Raw genomic sequence first — 22,017 nt, 5'->3', positions numbered from 1 at the left:
ACATCACAGCAAAAGACATTATGTGGCTCCTGATAGAGCATGTAGTAGGCAGAAAAATGCCCTCCACATCTCAGAACCCATGAATAGTTACATTACATGGCAAAGGGGAATTAAAGTTATGCATGGAATTATCATTGCTAGATCACCTGCTTTGTCAGGTGACCTTAAAATAGGGTTATGCTGGATTACCCAGGTGTGCCCAATGAAAGTACAAGGGTCTTTAAAAGTGGAAGACAGAGGCAGAAGATTTGTTGTCAGACTGATGAGATGTGAAAAAGATTCAACTAGCCATTGCTGACTTTGAAGATGGAGGGGTATACCAGACCAGGAACATGGGCACCCTCGAGAAGCTAGAAAAAGATGACAGCTGGATTTTGCCTTAGAGTCTCCAGAAGAGGATGCAGCAGCCCTTCTGGGACCTTGATTTTCACCCTTTCAGCTCTGGGTCAGATCTCTAACATACAGAACTATAAGATAATAAATTTTTGTTGTCTCAAACCACCGAGTTTGTGGTCATTTGTGATGGGAGCGATAGAAAACTAATATATTCCATTTCCCAGGGCGTATTCTTTCTAAAAAACTGAGCCTGAATCTGATCAAGCATCTTGATCTAACTACTGATTTATAGGAAATACAGGGGACAGGGGAACATATTATATGAAATTATGGGAATGTTCAGCAAAATCTCTGGGCAATGCTATTAGAAAAATGACATGCTTTGTTTATCAAATAAAGTGTGTATATATACATATATATATGGATGTGTGTATTTATATATGGATGAGTGAGAGAGAAAATCTCCAACTAAGAAGATTTTAGGAAGTGATACAGTGTTTTATATATCAACTAATTGCAGCAGGAAATTTGATTCACATAAGCAAATATACAGAGAGAACATAAATATTAATTAAATTCAAACATCAACCCTGGGTATTTGATGATATTAATGAATGATCTTTTTTTGTGGTGTGGTAATGGTATTATGGTTATATTTAAACAAAGGAGGTAGGCGTGGTGGGTATAATAGATAACAATAGCCATAAATTGGTAATTGTTGAAGATGAATGATAGGTACATAGGTGTTTGCTGTTTATCCTTCCTACTTTTGTGTATATTTTAATATTTCTATAATAAATTATTAGTAACTAATTTGATGGCTTAAATGTTTTATGAGCCAAACATCCCATGTCCAAAGGCTGGATTAGACCAACAGACTGCCAGTTTGTAATTTCTGCTAGAGTTTTAGAAACTGGACCTTTCACTTTACCCTGGGGAATCATCCTTTTCTCTTTTCCCACTCACCTCCTGCCTCCATTCTTTCTGCACTGCCAAGCAAAAAGGACCTCCTTTATCTATGCTAGTGAATGACTGGGGGCGTTACAGATTGCTTGGAATAGAATTTTCTCAGAATAAGTGGGTAAAGATGGTAATATGCATAATTGCGTTGAACAATGCCTTCCAGTATTTTGAGTATTTGTTTGGACCACTTCTCGTTCTACCCTCTCAAAAAAAAAAAAGGCAATAACTTTGTTTCAGTTTTTGAAAGCCTGAGGTATTTTGAAATTTTGGCTAATCACATGTTCCATGTTATTCTGTGCCTCTATTTCAGGATGGAATGGGAAACTTGAGAATCACAGAAGAAGGCCTAAAGCTAGAAGGAGTCTCAGAATTCTTGCAACCTCTCTACGCCAAAGAAATCCAGTCCCGACCAGTAAGTTTCGCTGAGAGAAGAAGGAATTATTGTTCCTCTGGAATCTAAATCTGGGGAACTTTATCTTGCCATCAGCTGAGCATAGAGGGTTGGGGTCGGGGGTAGTAATGCAAGTAGTGAGCTGCGTTCACATAGGAAGTCTTGCGTATAACCAACACTGTGGTACTGTAAGCAGGTGAGATGACCTCTCTGAGCCTCTTTCCATTCCTGTCCAATAGGGGGTGATAACCTCTGCTAACCAACTTTCTAGATTATGCTGCAAGTAAAGCAAGACAATAAATGTGAAGGTGCCATAAGGACTATACAAATGTAAGAAAATATTGCAATCATTTTTTAATTGTCAAGAGCTTCAAAGCCATCTTTGGAAATACAGAAATAAAGAACTAGAATTTTGTTTTCTGTTAAGAATTTGGACAATATAGGCAAGGTGACTTAGAATGAATTCAATATATCAACAACTATGCTCTGAAATAGGATTTTAAATAATCATTCTAGACTGTGTGCTCTGTTCCATGCACTTCGCTGCTTTGCCTGCATTATCGTTACCTATTACTTGGTCCACTGGGGTGGTGGTGATCGTTGCCTCCATTTTACAGATGAAACAATTGAGGCTTGGAGAAGTATTATGTCCAAAGCCACACACTTATGGAGTACGAGAGCAAAGATTTCGACCCAGGAAATCCAGTTCTGAAGCTTTTCTGCTAGCCAGTCTCCCTCCTGGCTTTCCTTTTCCAATCTCTTTCTTTCTTTTTTTTTTTTTTGGAATGATGGAGGTGATTCTTAGATATTTTTCTTTCTCTTCTTTTTTTTGTGAGGAGGATCACCCCTGAGCTAACGTCTGTGCCCATCTTCCTCTATTTCATGTGGGATGCTGCCACAGCATGGCTTGATGAGCTGTGCTAGGTCCGCCCCCCGAATCTGAAACTGTTAACCCTGGGCTGCTGAAGCAGAGGCCACAAACTTAACCACTACACCACTGGGCCAGCCCCAATATTTTGCTTTTATTAACCAGTATTATAAAAATTAACTTTTGTTTTTGAGTGTTTTTTTGGGCTAGTCGTTGTTTCTTTGGTTTTTATTTTTGTTTTTTTGATGGAGTGGTGGAATTTGCTGGTTAAAAAGGATTAGTAATGCATTTGCTCTGCCTGGAATTGGTCTGTGTCTACCTGCAAGCAAGGAGGAACATGAAAGTTCCTCAAAGCATCATTTGCATTGTGCACGTTGATTAGCGTAAATAACGAAATTCAGCACCTTGATGCAGTGGGTAATTTTATCTGAATGCTATCTAAACTACTGAATGTATTAAAGTGGTTCAACTACTGAATTGCCAATAAGTTTACTTCTTCGTGTGCCTGGTATAAGGGAGGGAGCCATGATGTTAGTCATCACAAAGAGCAAATTAGTTCAGCTACCCAATTGATGATTATAACATTTCACTGGGACTCATCGCAGCCTGTCTTGGGCACTTAAAGTATCCAGACTGCTGTAATCATAGCCATTGTCTTTAAGGAAGCTGTGTCCTAGAAGGAGTAATGGGATGCAACCATAACAAGGAGGGCTGGGTGGTGATTCTGTGTTGGACTGAAGGGAGACAGCTGATTTCAAGCATTTAAGAAATAACCTGCTATATGCTTTGCTCTTGATCTATATTTACTTCTCCCAACATAGCAAGTTGGTTAGTTACATCATCATTTGAGTTCTTCGTTGTACTTTAGATTAATAATCTTATCTATATGAAACTTATTTAACTCAGTAGTTTGAATTGATCATTTCCCTCTAATGCTGTTGGCCTTTTTTCTATAAAGCCAGATAGTAAATATTTTAGACTTTCATTTTTTCTCTTGTATAACTCTTCAAAAATGTAAGGCATTCTTACCTCAAGGACCACACAAGACTATAGTTTGCCAACCCCTCTCTCCTATATTAGTGATATTTCTATAAATACGTAAATGTTCTGGCTAGGTTGCATCTGGTACAAGAGAGCAGATCTTAAGATTGTGGGTAGAACATCTGATATGTGTTAAGTAAAATATCCAGAAATAAGTTTCCTTGTTGTGGAAAAAGAATTGATAAATGTGTTTTAGAAAAGGGACTCCTGGCACATCTTAGGTCCATAATCAGGCACTGAACTTTTAGCAATATTGGCAGTCATCTGATCCCAATTCAAAGATACAATGATTGAAGCTTGAAAGGTAATGATAATCTCAAAAAACTTAATCTTGAAAAATTAGTGAGTTAATTTCAATGCTTTCAAATCACTGTTTAAAGAAAATAATGTTAGAACTATTTTTCCATTGTGCTGAAGAAAGTATTTTCCTCTCAAAAAATAAGTAGTAAATAAATATTTTTAGCCTTATACGTCTCTGACAATAAAACAAATATCTTCTAACTGAAGAAAAAAAGGCATGCAGATATGCGTATATAAGAAAATCTGTCAGTAAGTCATGTGAGCTCTACCTGGAATATGTGCCCACATCCATCCACCCTGCTCCATCACATGCCACCCGTTAGTTCAAGCCACCATCCTCTCTCACCTGCACCATTGCAGTAGCCTCCTGTCTCTGCTGTCTTGCACTCTTAGCTTCATAGTGCAAATTGTAGCCAAAGTAGTCTTTTCAAAATGTCAAGTCCCTCCACTCCTTTGCAGAGGACTCTCTGTTCTCCTGTTGCACCTGGAATAAAATTCAAACTCCTCACTAACGCCGATAAAATTCTTTACCAGATGTTTTTCCTGGAAAGCTCCTTCTGGTCATCCTGATCTCAGTTCAAATGTTGCCATTTTAGAAAGACCTTCCTCATTTGGTACAACATTCAGATATAAAACATCACCTTGATTTTATTCCCCCCGTAACTGTCATCACTTGACTTTCTTATTTGCTTAAGAAAATAAATTTGAAAGAACAGGAGATTGACTGGATTTTCCCCACTATATTTCCCAGCCCTATTGCTATGTCTTGCAAATAGAATGTGCTCAGTAGATTATTTGTGAAATTGAATAATGAATCATTAAAAATGTAAGTGTCATTAAATCTATCTTGCAAGGGCAAGCACTGTTAACAATTTAGCTTATGTTTTTAGGCATTTTCCGTGAGGATATATTTTTGACAAAACCATACTGTGCATATTCCTCCGTACCTTTTTCCTCCAAATGATATATTAACAGTAAATTTTCCATATTTAAATAAAATTTAAAAGTTTAAGAGCTTTTCTGATATATAATTGGCATAGAATAAATTATGCATATTTAAAGTGTGCAATTTGATGTTTTCACGTATTTATATATATGTGAAACCATCACCACAATCAAGATAATGAACATGACTGTCACCACTAAGAGTTTCTCCATGCCCTCATCCTGCTGTGTCCACTCTACTCCCTCTGTTTCTGTCCCCAAGCAACCACTAATTTGCTTTCTGTCTAATATTACTTTGAATTTCTTAGAACTTTGTATAAATGGAATCATACAATTTGCATAACTAAATAACTTTAAGAATAAATTGCCTATGCCATTTTATCATTTTTTTTTTTACCATGTATTTAATATCCAATTTAAAGGAGAAAAAGATCTTTTTTTTTGCCTGCAGTCAGACTCTGTCTTGGTTTGGCTGGGGAGAGATATTAGGAGTGGCTCAGAGCAGAGACCTTTCATATTTCTCTTTGGATGCCATCAGAGCACTGACAAGGGAATAGAGAATAATATATTAAGCATGGCAACAAAGGTAGAATTAGTATCTTTGAATTTTCACAAAGAATGAAAACAGGTATGATGGACAAAAAAAGCAAAAGAACAAGATGAGAAGCTGGTGATTTAGTCTGTACAGCTCCCTGGCCCTCAAGCACAGGGATAATTGACAGCTCAACAGAATTGGAGTTCTGGTAGCAAAGAAGCTGGGGGGAATGACTGTTGAGTAGGCAACCAATAGAATTCACCATGCTTGCTGAATCATAACCTCACATGATGCTCCCATGAACCTCACATGTAGCAGCTTTCCATTCTCCACTCTGGCAGCTGCAGCTTATTGTTTTTTTCTGATGCATCTGACCGTTGCTTATAAACCACCTCTGGAAGACTCTTCTCAGAATAATTATCTGTAATATCATTTCTCCATAGATCATAGCTGCTTCTATTTCATGGGGTGTCTCCTTCTGTTTTTTCCCATTGAAAAGAGATCAGTGTCCACTTGAACAAGATTACTCAGCCCCTCTAAGTGGGGCTAACTAATGAAGGAACACTTGACTTCATTTGGTTTGTTTCATTGATCTGAGAGGAACAGATTGGTTAAGCAATCCACACAATGTTCAATACTGTATCTGATTTCATTATTGAAGTTTGCAACCCTGGTAAAGTCACTACAAATTGATTAGTGTGATAGCAATCACTTTGGAAGATAAATTAATGAGAGAATGTTCATCTCTGTAAAAAACTTCCATTTGGCAATTGAATGAAAGCCCCAGGACTTTCTAGCTTTAGCCACATGGATGCATAGCTTCCAAGTGTTAAAGTATCATGCTGCTCAGAAAATAGATTGAAAAGGGCACACACTAAATTAACTCTTCTACCATCAGATTCAAAGACCAGGCTGTGCCTAGAAATACTACTTGAATGCACTGGCACAGAAATTTATAAAGTTAAGGGATATAATGCCAAAAAACTCTGTTTAATTCCCCATGTCAGTGTGGTAGGAATCTTAATTGCTAAACACAACTGCAAAGTTTTGATAAGAGCTACACATAGTTGACTGAATGAATGAATGCTAAAGAGACTTTTAATTGCAAAGTCTCGGTTTGGCCAAAGTGGCAGATCCATACTTCTTTTGAGAGGTTTCTTGCTTTTGCTCCCCATGATTCTGGAACTTTTGGGTGCTTTTGTATAACTTCATGAGATGTGACAAGGGAAGGGAAACTCGCATTTATTGAGCATCTACTATGAGCCAGGCCTACAGCAATGGGAAAGTTACACAGTGAATTTATCTCCATCCTCACTTCAAACTACACTTGGGGTGAGTATAGGGGTCCTAGCCTACTGCTATATTGAATTTAGAAGTTCAAGAGAGGAGAGGGTAGAAAAAGAAGTTGGAAGAGGGATAAAAAAATTAATTGAAGAGAATAAAGTAGAAAATTATTATATAAGGTGTGAGTATTTATATGTCTTTTAAATTCTTTTATCCTATAAAAACTCACATCTTTTAAGATGTTCTCACTCACCAAAACTTGTGTATAGACTTAAGAAATCATATTTAAATGAGGTTCTTAAAAGCTGCCAGTACCAAGAGACTCTATAGCACCATGATTAAGCCCATATGCTGTATTGCTGGACTTGGTTGGCAACCATTGGATTCTACCATTTAACTTGGCAAATCCTTGTTTTCTTGCCTGTACAATTGAAATGATATTAATACCTGCATCATGGGTGGTTGTAAATAAGTAAGATAATATCTGTAAAGTGCTTGATACAGAACTTGACATATAGTGAGTGTTCCAGAAACGGTAACTCATACTCCCGCCCCCTTCTCCTGATGGTGATGATGATGACAACAATTTTCACTATCAATGTCATCATCACGTAGTCCAAATCTCATCTGATGTTTGAACTTCCTCTGAACCAAATGATCTTTAATCCTCTTCTTGAATGGCTTCTTAGTGACAAACTCAAAGCTCTCTAAGGAAACCCATTTCATTTTCAATAGCTTTTAGTTTAAGATTTTTCTTTAACTGAGTTCCATTCCTCCAGTGTTCAACTCACTTTTTTCTCATTCTTCTGCTTAAAGATTTTTGCTAGGCCTGGTGCTCACAGATTACTGGCACATTCTTTACTTTTCATTTTATTTCTTTTTTCAGTCTTTCTGAAAAAATAGTTTTATAGTATATGCCAAGTACCTTAAAAATGTTTATACACTTTGATCCAGTACTGACATTTCCACTCATTTTATGATATAGAAAAAAGCCAAACATAACAGAATATTGAAGGATTAGAACACATACACATGCCAGTGCTGTACAGAAGCCAGTCTAAGTGTTGATTCATAGGAAAGTCTGAATCGGACATATAAAATGGGATTTGAGGTTACACAAGTTTGTCGATATTTATGAAAGTAAAGAAACACCTGTGTTCTCCTTGAAACACTGAGTTGGTCTTCCTCACCATGAATTTTTACATTTGGATCTATCATCTCTTTGTTTTATGGAAGGATGAGGGGTTTTTTTCATTCTTTTTTCCCCAAGGAAGATTGGCCCTGAGCTAACATCTGTGCCCATCTTCCACTATTTTATATGTGGGATGCATACCACAGCGTGGCTTGATGAGTGGTGTGTAGGTCTGCGCCTGGGCTCCAAACCAGAGAATCCTAGGCCACTGAAGTAGAGCACACAAACTTAACTGCTGCACCACCGACCCAGCCACTAAAATCCATTTTGGTTTTAGTATGACATGAACTGAGATTTATTCCACCAGCCTGAATTACCAAGACATATTTAGGCCAGAAGTTGAAAGCCCCTAATAATTCAATTAGACCAATCACTTCACTTAATGGATGGGGCCTGAAGGTCCAGAAAGGAGGTAGGACTTACGAAGTGAAAGTCAGAACAACAATCCAGGATTGCAGTATTCTTCCATATCAACACACTGTCTATGTAGTAATTAATTTTCTCATGACACTGTGTTCAGTACGATAAGTTGAGTTATGCATGGCCATTTCCCTCTCATGAGGAATAACTTACTGGAAGGCATATTAACTCCCTGAGAGAATTCACAAGTACTAAAAAAGGAAAATGGAAAGAACAGTGGATAATGCAACAAGACTGAGCTTAATTATGGCTGATCTAATCATTGAGATGATATTCTCCATAAATTTATTGTGAGTGTTAAATAAAGTAACTTAAGTGACTCACCTTATAAACCATTAAGTGAGCTATTAATATGATGGTTTATGACAGAAGTTAGAAACTGAATCCAGCCCACAGATATAGTTTATTTGCCTCACACAGTATTTTCCCTTTAACACGAATTTGTTTCTAATATTTAAATATCTGAAGATTTCACATTTTAAAAAAATCTACATTTTGTGATTCTTATGGAAAAACAGAAAATCTGGCAGAATGGTTTGATATTCCTAATGGCTAGAGCTGAGTGGCAGCTGGGTTCCTTAGATGGGCATTTGTTCTCCAGTTTGCCATAGTCTCCACCAGTCTCTACTGTCTCATACCCAATCTACTTAAGCCATTTATATTACGTGTCCTTAAAGTCCCTTAAGGATGCGGCTCCTGGTTTATGGAATTGAGAATGTATATGTCTCATCATGCAGGAGTTCAGATTTTAGGTTGACTTCTTAAGAATCATAGTCACTCATGACTCACTGTTCCTCTCTTCTCATTTTGTTTCTGTCTTGCCCCAGTTTCTCTTAGTGGTCTAGCTCCTGCGGGTTTTGAAATTGTATGCAACCTCAATGGCAAAGGATAGCAGTCTTAGAGCTTCTGGAGAGCTCTGGCCCACCACAGCCATTCCCCACCCTGAGTCTCCTAGAACATGCCTCCTTTTTGTCTTTATTCTTTGAACCACAACAGAGCATGACTAGGGAGGAGGCAGACAGGGAGAAGAAAGTTGAAAATTTGGATTTGGCATGCTCTGCATGAGCAAAAGAAACAAAAGTAATGGGGGATGGCAGACAAGCACATGCTTTGTCTGAAGAGGTTCCATTGACAATTTAGTTGCAATGAGAAGAGCCTGTGTCTCCGGTTAGTTTAGAAACGAAACGAAGGCGGTGGCTCCTCCTCAGTAAGCAAAACAGCTTCAACTCCCAGCTGAACATATTGCACACAAAACAGTATTTTCCATGCCACTTGCATGGAACACGAGCATCTTGCTGTCTTTAATTAAGAAGTTAAGTGGACCATGAAGTATTGCCTGAGTAAATAAACGTGATTTGTACTAAGTCAGAGGGGTGCATTAGGCATCTTTGCATTTCTTTGCTCACACATAAATTATGGAGATTGTTAAAAATTGGGAAAGGTCGTCTGTAAGCCCATCTGTACTGTGAAGCTGATTGTCATTCCCGAAATGTATCTATCTTTTTACATGTTGCAATTTATTGTGGACCGTAGGGTGAACAAGCTGCTTACCATTTTTTTTTTTTTAACAGATACAAACTTTGAATAGATTGACACTTATTACTGTGATTGGTTTGTTTGTTTATCTTGGGAAACAGAGATAGTTATTCAAAGACTTTTGGTTGCCGTAGGATTAAAATGGGCTGATGGGTTTTTTGTTCTTCCTTTAAATTGGGAGAAATTGACTATGTGTGCTTTTCTTAAATGTAGTTCTTGCTGGAAATATAAGAGTCATTGAGGGCTTTGGTCAGATCTCAGTCATAACTGTATCAGACAGAGCTTTGGTAGAAGTAGGTGCAAACTTTAAATGAGGCTGAGAATGTCTAATTGTATGATTTGAAGGCCGTTGGGCAGGTAGGCGACCCCAATTCGTTCTTGTTGCCTGTCATGTCATGGTGTCCAATGATCCACCAGTAGAATTCCATTAATTTGAAGACTAAGAAATATTTATTCATGTCAAAACGCCTACTGCAAATACTCCATGCCCCCATGTGCATACACCTTTCCACAAAGGATTTGAAGTTGCTTATAGAAATATGTGCAGTAACACAGTAAGAAAACATATAGTGGGTTAAGATCAGGGAAAAAATAAATGAGAGTGTGAGGCAGAGGTGGAGGCTATTTAAAAGACAGGCCAGAAGGTCTGTGTAGTTTTTCTTGCTGTGCTTGGAGTTTGGTTATGAAGTTTCCAAACAGAGAGAGACAGTCTCTTGTATAAAGCCTTCTGTCTATACCCTCTAGAGATCGATTCAGCGTCCTAGATGGGGAGGAGAGTTAAGGTGGCCGTTTGGTGTTCTAGAAAGTACACTAGATTCAAAGTTAGGCAATCTGAGTTCTCTTCTCATTGTCCTGTTGATCAGCCCTGAGCCCTTGAACAAGTCATTCCTCTTCTCTCTCAGCTTCTTTATCTGTGAACTGAAGAAGTTGGACATGCTCACTGGTTTTCTCTATTTTTTTAAAGGCATGGAATCTTTTTTAAGTCAAATTTTACTTGGAACTCCAAAATCTGGACCAGATGGAGGCTGAGCTGCTGTGGTTGGGCAGGAGATGGGGCGCTGCACCTGTCACCCTCCCTGCCCTGTCATGGGCCACAGGATGCCAAGGCCCTAGGCGGGTTCCATACACCACAGTCTGAGAACCACCAGGCTGGATGACAGCCTAGCTCGCTTCATCTAGGCCTCTGCTCAAATGGCACTTCCTCATGGAGACCTTTCCTGACCCTTCTGTCAAAAATATACCCTTACCTAGTAGCATTATTTTTCTTCATTATATTACATCATATCAAGTACTTAGGTATATTTATTTCTATCTATATAGTATATGTATATATTGCACAATTATGTATTTATATGCTTACCTGTTTGCCTCCCCTATTACTATGTAATATCCTTGATGGCAGGGAGAGAGAAAGTGATGGGTATGACCAGGCTCTGGAGCATCAACTTCCTGGATTCAAATCCTGCCACCACCATTTACTAGCTGTGTTACCCTGAGCAAATTACTTGACATTTTCTTTCCTTCACTTTTCTCATCTGTAAAATGGGCATAATAACAGCACTACCTCACTAATTTATTATAGGATTCTAAGAGTTAATTTATTTTATATAATTATATAAAATTTGTTATCTAAATTTTACTGTTTATAGAAAACAACCTTGAATATAAAGCATTATTTAAAATTTCAATATTACTGTTTGCTTTGTTTACGGCTGTACCCCTAGTTGCTGGACTAGTGCCTGTCACATGGAAAGAAAGCAAATTGTTTTTTTTAATGAATGAATGTTCTCTTAGGATCCTTCTGGCTCAAAGATTCTATAAGAGACTCTCAGGTAGAGAGAGAAAGACAAATTTATCTTTCATAGGAGCTTATAGATGGATTAATTATCTATGTCAGCTGCATACTAAGTATTCTATTATGGAAAGGATGGCATGAGTAACTGTGAGGCATGAGGCCATGGGGGAGTGAGACAGACTAGGTGGAAGAAATAGACGTGGTATTGAAAGTGAAGGTCTGGAAGCCTATCTTGCCCTCCTTTGCTGTTTTGCCCTGCTCTGAGCCTTGATTCATGCCATCCACAGGCTCACAAAAGCGCCCAAGTGCAGAGCTGTACGTTACAGGCAGGAAAGTTCAAGAGAACAAAACTAGTACTTCTAGCCCTTAGTATCACTGAGCTTCTCTTTATCATCACTATGGCATATCAGCATCATCTCACTCTTGGTTTCAGGAACATCCCAGCCGCCTATAATGAGTGCTTGGTGCAAGACTGCTTCTTGCTTATTTTGTAAATAACATCTAAGAGTGAAAAGTGCACACCAGAGTCTGTTGTGGTTTGATTTATGTTCCTTTAATGGTAGGAAGTGTCCTACTTTTGTTAGGTGGCATCTCACAGCCGATATTACCTGCTGAGTACTTGGGGAGAATAATGGAGAGAGAAGCTATCTTTAAGGAAGAAGGATGTTTCAGTATATTCTTATCAGTTTTGTTGTTCTTCACTCCTAAAGGGCTGGAAAAATTGTCACTTTAAAAAACTTATTTCCTTAACGCTTCAATCAAAACATACTCATCTCCTGGCAACTCTTGTTCACATCCAGTGCTCTATAATTGCTGTGGGTGTGTTGCACTATTAGTCTTAATTTTAAAAAACTTGTTCATTGTCAAAAACACAGATAATTTTTCAGGAGATGTAATTTCAGAGGCTGAAAAAACACTTCTTCACCATGTGAAATTATAAGCAAATACGTACTCTTACTTTGATTTTGTGATCTCCATCAACAGATGGGCATAACCTTTTGATGCAGTGCTCTGTAGATTACTACCAGTGATGTTTCAAATGGCAGTTGCCTAAATTATGAGTGTTGGACTTTGCATTTCCATGAAGGATTCTGTTTTTATCAGCAATGATTCTGCCTCTAGGCAAATACCAAATGGTCCACAAAGTAAATGAGGCTTTTAAGATTGATAAATATTTTCCAGATGTACTTGTTGCGTATTGGAGGGAGAGGTAAACTGTAATAAAAATCGCCACGTTGAAAGAATGAGGCAAGCAAACTATCCTGTTTTTTCTTTGCTTGGTGCAACAAGGTAGATCTCTTTCCCTAGTAAGCCACAGCTTCCATTTTGTAACATCAGAGTGATGGAAATAAAAAGTGGCATCTCTACCATAACAGACAGATACAGATGGTACGATAATTGCAGTTTTCCACTACCAAGCTGTGTAGATTGGTTTTAGCCCTTAGTTAAAGCTCAGGCAGTTATGTTAGAAAATATGAGAGGAGGGGCCAGCCTGGTGGCTTAGTAGTTGAATTCACATGCTCTACTTGGCAGCCTGGGGTTTGCAGGTTCAGATCCAGGCACGGACCTATGCACCACTTATCAAACCGTGCTGTGGCAGCGTCCCATATATAAAACAGAGGAAGATGGGCAAAGATGTTAGTTCAGGGCTAACCTTTTTCAAAAAAAAAAAGTATGAGAGGAATGTTATAGAAAAATGAAGCATCCTTAGGTAGCAGCTCATTAATAGATGAGAAATGTGTGAGTATTCATATCATCGGATGGATATATAGTTCTCATGTTTGTTTGACTTCAGTTGCTAACAAAACAAGGTTTTTAATTTATTTCTTAGCATTCCCAGTAATTTTGTGACTTGTCTTACTATGTGAGTTTTCAGAGATGTGGAATTCACCCCCGTGCTTTCTATCGCTGCCACAAAGAGATCACTGAATCACAAAGTGTTTCTTTCATCATGTCTTAGTGGCATTCTGGTTCCGGAGGTACAGGAGGAAGTTTAATGAAAAGAAGACATGATTTGACAACAGTACAACAGAGTTAGTATAAAAAGATGGCAAACACCAACACAGTCACGGATTGTGGGTGACAGTTGCCCCCTCAATCAAAACTATGGTAAAGTTATGTGGTTTTGATTTTTAAAGTTGACCCATATGGCAAAAAGTGCCTCTATTTTAAAAATTAGCCTTGAAAAGTCCTTACATCACCACAAAGTATAATATCCATGGCTTTATATGCACAAGCTTGAACAGTAAACTTAGTGGCCAGAAGAGCCACTGAGGCTGGACCCAGCAAAGGAGTAAAAACTCTTAAGCAGATGCCTGGACCATTCTGTTCTTGAGATAACTAACAAATTGCTACCAGGAAATGGGGAATGATTAGAAAATTTTGAAGTGTTGCTAAGTGTCTTCAGGGTTTTTGCTGTTTTGTTTTAATATTGAATATCTGTAACATATTAACATATTAAAAGATTTGCTGTTGTGGAGATTAAGTGCATTAATAGGTGCTAAAGCACCTTTCAGAAAGCCCAGCCCATAGTAATAGCGCCTCAATATTTGCTTAATTTGAATCTAAATAGTGTGTGATCAGGCCCTCACATTGCAATAGCTAACAGACACAGTTCTAGCGTAAAATTACCTCATTTGTTCCTTATAGTAACTGTAGGAAGGACCTATCATTTTGATCTTCTATTTAGAAGTGAGCAGTCAAAGCCTTTGAAGGGTTTAGGAAGAACACACATCTAATATTCCAACCTGTGTTGACTCTAACATCCGTCTTCTTAACTGGAATCCTATGTTACCTTGGGATTGTAGACAGCAGTTAGATACTGGCCTATGCTATAGGCCTAGCTTACTTTCCCTGCAACCCAAGGAAGCATGCAGGACCCTTGCCTGTTTCCTGAAGAGGAGAGCATCTTATTTCCTTCTCTGCCAATCGCAGTTTCTCTGGCCATTCCCTACACCCCTTCAGATGGCCTCTCTTCTATAGTTTTCTCTCATGCAGTCACAGCTTCCTGTGGAGGCCATTTTTTCTCCATTTAAACCACAGGTTTCCTAAATTATACTGTCTCCCACTATACCGTTACTTCTCTCTAGTCACATAGCCTTCTGTTAGAATTGTATTACACTATCTATTTGGAAACAATCAAGGATCCATTGCTAAGTAAGTCTGACCCAGGAAAAATGCCATGATATTCTAGAGATCTTTGGTTCTGTAAATAGGGTTTTTTCCAGAACCTCAGAATACAAGTTACTGGTTTCTCGTTCTGAGCCCATCAAAATGAAACAAATATAAAGTTATAAAAACCTATAGGAATTCCAAATTTCCAAAGACCTGGCCTTTCTTAACTCTGCTTCCTTATCTGAAATTACAGGAACACAAAAAATATGGATGACTATTTTCTCAATTCTTTCAATTCTCCAAATATCTAGCACCATCCTAGATTCGTAGGAGAGAAGTTAATTCATCATACATAATGGATGCCTTGGGGGCATTAGGGCTAAATTAATTCTGGAGAAAGGATTCTATCTTCTTGATTCTCAATTCAATTTCTCTTATAAGTTCTTCAAATATACTAAGTGCAAGATCCCACTACCATTCTTATTCCTTGAACTTTTCCTTCCATTTTTTATCAACTCAAACTGACTCATTTGCAAAATAGTTTAAAAGTACCCGCACAATACAGTAAAGATTCTTGGATAAAATTTTCTTACCTTTTTAAGATGAACACTTTTCTTCCATCTCTTTCAGGTATTATGCTGGGTATGCATATCAGTCAGTGTAACACCACTAATTTGTGTATTTTCTTGGTCCAGTAAGCATCAATGGCAGCCAGGGAATAACTGAATGTTTTCATGATTATTTGCATAATTTGTAATTAAATGCAGATACTATATTTGGGCACCATCTATGTGCCCATCATTCTGGTTATTTGAAGTGAAGATTTACATGATGAACTTGTCTGGTCCTACTCACCTGCATCCAGCTATCAGAGGTGCCCCACACTATACACCCAGCAGTGCACAAAAGTGGAACTCTAACTTTATCCCGTGTTCACAGTCATAAAGTAACTAATCTTTCCATGTGTTCACAGTCTTAGTCTTACATTGCTTGCCCTACTTTACCCTCTACTCCATTTCCTAACCTGTTCTCAGCCCTCCTCACTTCTAAATCCCTCCACTGTGACCTTGCCCTAAGTTGGTTCCTTATACTCAGTTCTGCTTCCCCAACTTTGATGTGTACTTTCTCCGTTGACCATGGGGTGAGTTCTTATTTGACTCTGTAGCCTTCATTCATCCTAGTTTATCACCCTACCTGATCCCCTCGAGTCCCCATGTGGAAATGCTCTCTCTGGATATCTCCATTCTCATGGGAAGACTTGTAATAAGATGAATGTGACGGTAATATAGCACAGTAGGAAAGTACATGTGATTTAGAGCCAGACTAAAACTGACTTTGAGGCTTGGCTCTGCAACTCACTATCTTTGTAACTCGGGCCGTGTTATTTGACATCTCAACACTTTAATTTCTCTATCCATAATATGGGGCAACTGATAGTATCCTGGAATTGTTTTGAAAATTGAATGAGAAAACATGTATAGGGTGCCTAGAACAGTGCCAGCCACTTAGCCCCTATCCATGGCCACTGTTCTAATTAAAGGCTTCATGGCAGAAGAAAACCCTGAGACTGGTCTTGAAGGATTGGTAGTTTGGACACCTCTGTGTCATTGAAAATATAAGTAAGGTCCCTTATGTTCATTTCCATTTATTAATTCCAGTTACATTGGTCAGATGACTGATTTTGAATCCTACCAAAATTGTACCTTCTGAGCTGAATCAAATGGAAAGGGAAATCTCTCTTTTCCAGAAGCCAAAAGCCATTTCCCAAGAGGTGTGTATTCAACCCACACATGCAAATGATGCTGTGATGGTTTCATCAGAGGTTGTTCAGAATATTATACCCTGGTGTTAACTTTAAAGAATGATACTGGGCTGTTGCCTCTTGGTTCACGGGGTGTACCCACAAGGAAAACAGAAACAAAAGCAAAGGTAGGTAGCCCCACTTGGCACAGTTGATTGACTTTAATAGGTCCTGATTATGCTGCTCATATTCCATGAAATTAAAAAGCTTACAAATGTTATGAGCCATTACCCTTCCATTTAAGGGAGCTTATGACATGTTAGCAACATTTAATGAAATTCTTTTCAAAATGCCATCGGCAGACTCAATGAGATTCCATGTTGAAATTCGACTTAAAGAATTGTTTGAGAAAGTTTGTTCTCTACCTGTCTGTCTTTGTAATATGTAGAACCCACTTCAAGGCCAAAAGAAGTTTCTCATCAGTTAGAGGGTGATTTGCAGGTATCAAGAAGTGTTTCTGCTTTGGCCATGAGAGTGGTTCCCAGTTTAAGAAGAGATTACAAAGATTACTATATTTGTGTTTGCACTTACAGTAGGAGCTCAGAATAGCCTGCATTTTTACAGGCTGGCAAATTTTAAAACTTAAGTCCTTTTTACTCAATTCTGCCCGTAGTCATTGAAGATCTAAAGCATTCTAGAAAATATTCCGAAATATTATTGCCTTCTCTGCCTTCAGTGAGCTCTTACAACATAATTTGAGAGATAAGCCTTTGTGCAAGTAAATAATTAAAACATGGGAAATAAGACAATTAAATCCTAGATTATATGGTACTGATCATTTATACAATAAAAGTTCAGGAAATCAAAATATTACAATCAGTTGAATAGGAATTTTTATAGAGAATAAGAAAGATGAGTAGTGAGACGTAAGTTATTTAGGAAGAATTAATACCTTCTGTTAAATCTTTCATTTTAGCTTTTATGATGGGGATATTTAAGTGCAATATCCGTTTATTTTGTCCGTTTGATTCTCATGGAGTACTAGCCATATCAGTATCTCATTGACGATGTCCTCTACTATTTTTTGAGATCTTATGGGTCAAGAAGTATACTATGTGCTTTCTATACCTTTTCCTTAAATCATCTTGGCAGTCTTAAACAGTAGATAATGTTATCTTCATTTTATAAGAGAGGAGAACTAACGTACAAAATAGATATTTTCTTTAGCTGGTGTATGGAGCAGTTGGAATTCAAATCTGGGTGTAAACTACCCAAACCATATGTTTTCTATGTCAATATCGATCTACTTTGGAAAAAATATTATGTCAAGGCAGCCCCCGTTCTATCCCGTTGTACTGTGACCTCTTTTCAGCTGGGAGTCCTGTTGTAGGACTTAATCACCATTGTATTCATTTGTCTACCACAGAGCTTGACACTCAACAAATATTTGTTGAAGAAATATGTAATGGGCATGTTAAATAAGCAAAACTCATAATATAATTAAAATATAACACTTTTTGTCTTCAATATTCCTTTGACATTTGATTTGTGGGTGGTCTTCTCCTCTGCCTCCCCCATGAAAATTTGGGAAGTTCCTAGTAGATTTTCTGCCCACTTAAAAGTTGTAAACAGTGTGGTGGTACCTTAAGGAACAAAACACAGGAAGAAATCAGAAATTGTAAATGTCTCATCTAAGATATTTTTCAATACTTCAAACCTCATTCAAAGTTAAGTGTGTATTTCTTTTCCTTAGACACAGCCTTTAGTCGGGGGCTCCCTACCTTTGGGAGCAGGAGTAGGGTTCATTTCAACTGTCTCTGTTCTCATCTTCTCATGATTTTCTAGCTGCTGGCTATAGTTGAAGATTCTGGTGGTGGTAGATGGTGAGACAGTTGTTACTTAGCTGGTGACGTTGTGCACTCTGAGACTAGTAGGTGGTTAAGCTGACTTCCTCTCTCATGAAGCAATTTCTGGATTCTTTGTAGATTCCCAGCCCATCTCCTACAACTATTATGGAAAAGTTGGTGAACCATTGCATTCCTGGACAGGGTACTTCATCCTTCCTTCTGTTCCACGTGAAAACTTCTTGCCTCACAGGAAGTCCCCTTCACCTAGACTTCTGAGGGCTCCAGGACCACTCTCTCTCCCACTTGGCCCACCTCTGCTTTGTGACAAACAATCATACATACCTTCCCTGACAAACTCTGAGAGCGCACACTCTTTCTGAATTAGCCCTCTCCTGCCTCCAATACCCTCCAGATTCCCTGGTGGGAAGCCTCTGATGACTTTGGTGGCAGGGAAAACATGCCAAGATCTCAGAGTGGATTCATTGAATTCTCTTCTCATTGAGTTTGAGTTTAGAAAGCAGCAGCTCCCCTCCAAAAATATCTATTCGCAAATCCCCTCTCCTCCACATCCCTGACCCTTGCATCTTCTTGAAACCAGTGAGAATGTCTTGGATATTTCCGCTGTCAGTTCTGCATGTTTTGACATGATATCTTACTTTTGAATTTCACATCAATTATATCTTGGGGCCTGGTTGAAACCTTATTCTTAATATCCTCCTAAATATTTCCTATGATTGGCTGACGTTCAGGATAAAATGGTTGGGAGTGCTGCCTTAACTAGTCCCACCCTATCCTGTATATAAAGTTCTTGACACTGTGGTGGAAGGAAGAAAATGTTTACACCCACTCAGGATGCCCAAGTGAATAGAAAGAAAAACAAGGACCACAGTGACTAGAAGAGGGATTTTTCTGCTTTCATGACTTTCCCTGCCATATTACCACAGTAGGCCTGGAGAAGCACACTAACTTTTCTTCCTGTAAGAGTTAACTAAAAGAGAGATGATGATGATTTCCTTGCTGCTGAGCTTCCAAGGGCTGTTCTGGTATGCTCTCAGAAGGAACCTTGGTTAATAAATCTTTCCTGGCTTTCTCAGAGCCCCAGGGTCTTTAGGATAATACATTTGGCAAAAACTGCCTTTGAATAAGGTAAGCTAAGTGGTTGGCTGAAGGTGATTCTACTGGATGCTAAGGAGATGTCACTTGGAGCAATTCACTTCATTTTTTTAAAGGAAGAAAGCAAATATTTGAAAAGCAGAGGAGAAAAACTTCAATGGAAAGATGTTTCCAATTTTGCTGAATTTGGAGTTGAATGTACTCTACTTTTGTGCTTGTTGCTTTATTTTGATACCTTACCTTGCTGACTCTGTGATCTTGGAGTATTCAAGGATGAGGGGCCAGAATCTTTGACTTCCTGTACCTAGAGACTTCTCTCTCATGATTGACTGGAGGTTTGGTGCTGTTTCAATCCCTCAGCTCTGTTCCCAGAGCTCTATGATTGCTCTGCGCCCAGTATCTCATACAGAGCCCTCAGCAAGAGTCTGAGGACGTTGTGTGAATTAAGCCACCTTCATTTCTTCTTGCCCTGCATTGCCTCTTATGGAACACTTTAAAAAACCATCTCTGAGCTACTTCTGTTTGCTTAGCATTGTGTTAAGTGTTTGAATGCATTTTATGGCACGGAACAGGTGCTCAAAAATTATTATTGAATCAGTGGAAAGAGGTAAGGGGAGAAGGAATGGAGGAAGGGGAGGGAAGGAAGGAATTTGGGGAGAGAGGCATGCCCTCTACTGTGATGTCTTGCTCTAGCCCAATTTTGCAAGTTTCACACTATGACTTCATCTTTTCCAATTTCTCTGTTCCATTCTGAATTCTTTTCTAAGTGATTCCTACTTGGAATTTAATTCCAAGGAAGCTATAGATAACAGCTAACAGTTTTACATGTTAAACTCAGTGGATGTGTGCATTATGTCAAAGGACTATAGGGAACTCAAAAATCAAAATAGTATTTTTGACCCTTTGGTAGAGCCTTTGGGGAGACCATGACAGTGGGTGCTATGTGGTCCTTCAAAAATCATGGCAAAGAAGATACCATGCACTCTTCCCATGTCTGTGTCTGCCCTTTGTGTGTTGAGTGGTGCTTCTGAGAGCTGTAGGAGAAAGGGAAGTATGCCTGCTGGACTTGGTACACTTGGGTCTCCTTCTTTATATGAGTTCCAGCTCTGACACATTTCAACAAATGGATTTCATCTGAAGGGCAACAAGGTGTACTGGAAAAACCACAGTCTTTGGGACCACATAGGTCTCAGACAAATTGCTGAACCTGTCAAAGCTACATTTTCCTCATTTGTAAAATGTGAATATGAGCTCATGGAGTCAAGAACATTATAAGCACCATGCAGAACATTAAGTGAATAGTACATTTTCTCTCTTACATATACAGCACCCCTTCCAAATATGAATGATTGTCAATTCTATCTTTAGGGAAGGAAACAGGTTCTGAAAGGTTTTTAATTTGTCCAAAGCTTTATAGGCAGCTAGGATTTGAATCCGAGACTCCCTGACTCCAAAGTCCATATTCTTGACCATGATGTCATATTATCTAATTATCCCAAACTTGGTATGTCTAGATAGAAGGTAAAAATGATGTATGGTAAAGCACTGAGCACAATCCCAATGCATGCTAGGTACTCAAATGGTATTATTATTTATTATTTGTTTTGTTTATGATTTCTCTCTGTATTTAATAGTTATTTAAGCAAGAGGTAAGAATTACAACTGTCCCTCTTGTATACCAGATATTTTTGGTTTTATTTTGTTTTTTTCTCTGCACTTACGTCTGTGACAGTACTTGGATGTCTTCCAAGAGATGGCTTCCCTTTTGCATGTATAACCTGAGCTAAACCACATCATTTAAATAGACATTTGACTCCTATTCCTCCCTGAATATTTACGTGAGAATTTTGGACCTTAAATGCTTCTGTGCATTGGTGGACCTTAAGTTTCTGATTAATTGAAGGATATTTATTGATCCTTACTTTGCATCCTAGTTTGCTGCTTTGTCTCATCACATAGCCAAGTGCTGATCAAATCCTGATGAGCCACGTTCTCCATGTAGAAGCAGTAAGCAGAGGTGTGGTGTTCACCCAGTTACCTTGCTATCAGTGTATTGGTCATGCGCAATTTCAATGGCAGTGGACTGTTCACTATTTTTCACAAAGATCTATTAAGCATCCCCCTGGGTGCTGGTCAGCAGACCATGAGCCGAGGATACAATTTTTCAAAAGATAAACATTTTCCTGCTCCCAAGGAGTTAATAATCTAGTAGAGGAGAGAAACAAGAAAAAACAAGTAAGCATCAAGTGTTCTAAGAGCTATGAAGAAGAGAAAGTGTGATGAGATGGTGACAGATTACAGAGGAGTCTAATTTAGATATTGTTGTTAGAGAGACTATTTCTGAGACCCAAAGAAGCTGGCCATGCCAAGAGCAGGGAGGAGGAAATTTCAAACCAAGGGAATGTGAATGCAAAGGCTGTAAGGCAAAAAGCTTGGTGTGCTCAAGGATCAGAGAGAAGGCTAATACAGTTGAAGGAGTAAGGAGAGGAAAGAGTTGAACAAGCTGTCTACTACTTGTGTTATATACAAGTACAGCTTGTTGAACAAGTTGTGCAACTGAAAGCAAGTCTGTGTTGGTAATGTTGATGGCCTGGGG

General features: G+C 38.5%; 1 protein-coding gene across 3 annotated transcripts in view; it reads left to right on the top strand.

Moving 5' to 3' along the window:
• The window catches only part of SGCD (sarcoglycan delta), a 421,373-nt gene that overhangs the window by 215,496 nt on the left and 183,860 nt on the right, over window positions 1–22,017 (top strand). For all 3 annotated transcript variants that reach the window (XM_070570405.1, XM_008514833.2, XM_070570404.1), the window contains exon 3: window positions 1,610–1,711. In XM_070570405.1, coding sequence (XP_070426506.1) covers window positions 1,610–1,711 — 102 coding nt within the window. The remainder of the gene's footprint in view (window positions 1–1,609; window positions 1,712–22,017) is intronic.

The sequence above is a fragment of the Equus przewalskii genome, chromosome 13 (genome assembly GCF_037783145.1).
Source record: "Equus przewalskii isolate Varuska chromosome 13, EquPr2, whole genome shotgun sequence".
NCBI lineage: Eukaryota > Metazoa > Chordata > Mammalia > Perissodactyla > Equidae > Equus > Equus przewalskii.
Note: the sequence above shows the minus strand (reverse complement) of the source record. Positions and strands in the feature narration are given on the sequence as shown.